Consider the following 2,987-nt stretch of genomic DNA (forward strand, 5'->3'; position numbering starts at 1 on the left):
ATCTACCTATCTCCACCTTAGCAGGTGGTCTCCTAGGGCAGACACTACACATGGAGAAGAGCCCTATCTCATTCCTCATCGCCCTCCTCAGCTCGAAGCTACTTCATCTCTCCTATGGAGTCGACATCCCAATATCCCCATTCGCTCGACATTTCTACCCCCCCTTGGTGCCAAAGACTGGCCATACCAAGCATGCAGCCACAACCTCGTCACCCGTCCAACGATGTACGGGCGCAAGCACCCGCCGCGTGAGGAGTTAAAACTTGTAGAGCCCAGTAACCCACTCACAAAGGCATGTTTGGCCTTACTTGCATGCAAACTCATACTCATAGAAATAGATCTTTAATAACCCGTTCAAATTGCATTCAAACTTTCAAACTTTAGAGTTGGTTTTCAAATTTTACAGAGTTCATTTGATCTTGGCATGTCATTATGGTGTGAAATGTAAACTGAGCGTGGATAATCGTACAAGCGGGTGGCTAATTTAACTTCCCAACCACATTCTTGCAGAGAAATGCATAATCTCTATCTCGTGGTGCTGAGATTCTAATTGATCAGAGCTGCACGCCTTCGAAGGTTTGGCCGAAGCGCCAGTCGGACGGAGCGACGTCGTAGAATGTGACGGTGCGGCCGTCGTCCGTTGTGATGCGGAAGGAGAGGGCCTGGCCGCTGAGGACCTTGTTACACTGCCAGTTCTGGCCCCAGTTGCGGCTCGTGGCCATCCAGCCCGTCCGGGCTCCCTTCACAGAAACGGCCACCACGTCGCCGCTCCCGCCCACATTGGTGATCAGCACCAGGTTGAAGTTGGGGTTTCCGTTGATGGTGAAGCGTACGCCGCCGCTCTTCACGCAAGGCACTCTGCGGCAATGATACACATCAAGTACATTATCAGTAGATCTTAATACAGTTGGAGCCGCAGCTTAATGCAGGATAATGGGATTGGATGTCAGCCTTCCAAGATCCACTTACCTCCTGTATCTCACCGGCACGATTCCTCCGCGGTACCTGGCGATCTGCTCGAAGGCCGGCTGCGCCATGTCGAAGTGCTTGAGCGGAGGGTTGCACCAGCCTCCGTTGTCGTTGGCCAGCGCGTAGTTGGGCGGGCAGAAGTTGGTGGCCGTGATCACGATGGACGGCTGCCCGGGGAGGCACCACTGCGGGTCGTCGTGGCACGCCAGCTCGAAGCACGCCCCGCACGCACCACCGCCGTTGAACAGTGCTGTGCTCAACGCCGCTGTGTTCGTTCCGTACCCCTGGCTGTACAGGTCTCCGTATCCGCAGGCGCCGGCTGCATGCAAACTTCAAATGCTATTATATATTGCAAGGGGGAAAAAAAAAACAGCTCCAACGTAGTATACCCATGGTGCCCGAGGCATCGCTGCCTCCGTAGAACGTCGCATGTGCCTCCTCCCAAGCGCCGTAGTCCGTCGCCGCCTGGCCCAGTACGGCGCCGCCGCCGGCCAAGAGTCCGGTAAAGGCGGTTACCACCAAGGAACCCACGATGTACAAGAAGTGAACCATCGGTGGCGAGCTCGCTGCAAGCAAACTGATACGAGTTATTATGGCGAAGCACGTAGAAAACTTGCAAGGGGAGCAGATGAGCTTGAGCTGAAGGTGCTCTAGCATGCGCCAGGGCAGAATCAGAGCTAGTGAGAAGCAACTCAGTACCTGAGGAGAGGGGCAATGAGCACTTCAAAGTTGAAAATCTGGGTGCAATGGAGCTGAGGATCGAGGTATAAGAAGGCGACGAGAGGAGGTTGAAGTCCTACATCAACGGCGCTAACAGCGGGAAGGCTGCGGGGTCCAAACGTTGGAAAAAATGGGGCGCCGCCTCCAGACGTACTGGCCCCTCCACGCTCTGCAGGACTAGTTCGTTGGTGGGTACGCCGGCTGCACGTCCACCGACACGCCCGTCACCGCCATAGCCGTTCAGTTTAAACTTAGAACAATGTCCAAACGAGAAAAATATCCACTTAAAGTCAAACACAGTATCAACTACCAGATTTTTCTCACACTTAAGACATAACCAGAATTTCACTTTGAAGGTTCCAACTTCCACACCTCGTGCTTGAAAGGTACATAATTCATTTCTTTCAAAACCTAGCCTTTCCCTTGATGTGATACTAAGACCACCACTCTACACAAAGAGCTATTTATTCCATGTTATTTCTTAAATTGAAAAGTTATATATTCTTTCAAAAGACAATACATAAATATTAAAAGAACACAAATATTAAAAGAACCCAGTTAATGTCTCACATATAAGGCACCACACTTCAAGGTTTCAAGTCAACACTATTTCCTCTAAATTTTTCCTTGCCAATAGTAATATTGCAAAATCTAAAAGGAAAAGGGGAAACTTTCAATACTACCTACCACACCAAGCTTGTAATAGTGATCAAGTCTATTATAAGAATTAAGTTTATTGTAGGATGTGTTCCAAGAATCCTAACCAATTTAGGGCATCCACTTGCATTGGATTCGATGGCTTTAGCTCCGACTATCAATGAAGTGAACCATAGAAGCGTATGTGCAAGCAATTTGATCATGATTATAGCTTATCAAATCAAGATCTTCACTTGACCTTCTCAATTGTTGTGGTCATGATTATTTGTGTTGTAGAAGTCCTAGCTAGCAACATCCCTTAAAAGCAATCTAGTAGCTTTAGCAATACTAAAATGATTAGAATACATTTTTAAAAAATCATTTAATTGATCCCTTGACATTGTATTTTATGCAAGATTTAGCCTTTTCACGTTCCTCAACCATGTGATATATATTAAGTCTAATCATTGGGCATCTCATATCATTAAACTTATTCTTTGAGATTTCAAAAGTTGAAGCATTTTTAATCAAGGCTAATAAGTAATTTCATATGCCAATTTTCACTTTGCTTAAATCCTATCATATTATGTTTTTACATGTTATTAAATGACCATATTTTCAAGATTGTGTTGATTATTTCTTTTTCTTGAGCTTGTCCTTTG

General features: G+C 46.9%; 1 protein-coding gene across 1 annotated transcript; it reads right to left on the bottom strand.

The window, feature by feature from the left end:
• Positions 1–358: 358 nt before the first annotated feature.
• LOC147629221 (expansin-A2-like) lies at positions 359–1,761 on the bottom strand. Its single transcript, XM_086812970.1, has 4 exons — positions 1,669–1,761; positions 1,359–1,535; positions 970–1,288; positions 359–858 (listed from the first exon to the last, which is right to left on the bottom strand). Exons 2-4 carry the CDS (start codon positions 1,519–1,521, stop codon positions 555–557), a joined length of 786 nt encoding a protein of 261 aa, XP_086669096.1. The 5' UTR covers positions 1,522–1,535; positions 1,669–1,761; the 3' UTR covers positions 359–554.
• Positions 1,762–2,987: the final 1,226 nt, after the last annotated feature.

Source organism: Cibotium barometz, chromosome 18 (genome assembly GCF_041138505.1).
Source record: "Cibotium barometz isolate CiBa-2024 chromosome 18, ASM4113850v1, whole genome shotgun sequence".
NCBI lineage: Eukaryota > Viridiplantae > Streptophyta > Polypodiopsida > Cyatheales > Cibotiaceae > Cibotium > Cibotium barometz.

What these genes read in the sequence shown, in the direction of transcription:
- LOC147629221 (XM_086812970.1), bottom strand. Translation starts at nt 1,521, where the DNA reads ATGGTTCACTTCTTGTACATCGTGGGTTCCTTGGTGGTAACCGCCTTT. An exon ending in CGATGCCTCGGGCACCATGG is followed by an intron (nt 1,289 to 1,358) that starts GTATACTACGTT and finishes GTTTGCATGCAG; the next exon opens with CCGGCGCCTGCGGATACGGA. An exon ending in GTGCCGGTGAGATACAGGAG is followed by an intron (nt 859 to 969) that starts GTAAGTGGATCT and finishes TCATTGCCGCAG; the next exon opens with AGTGCCTTGCGTGAAGAGCG.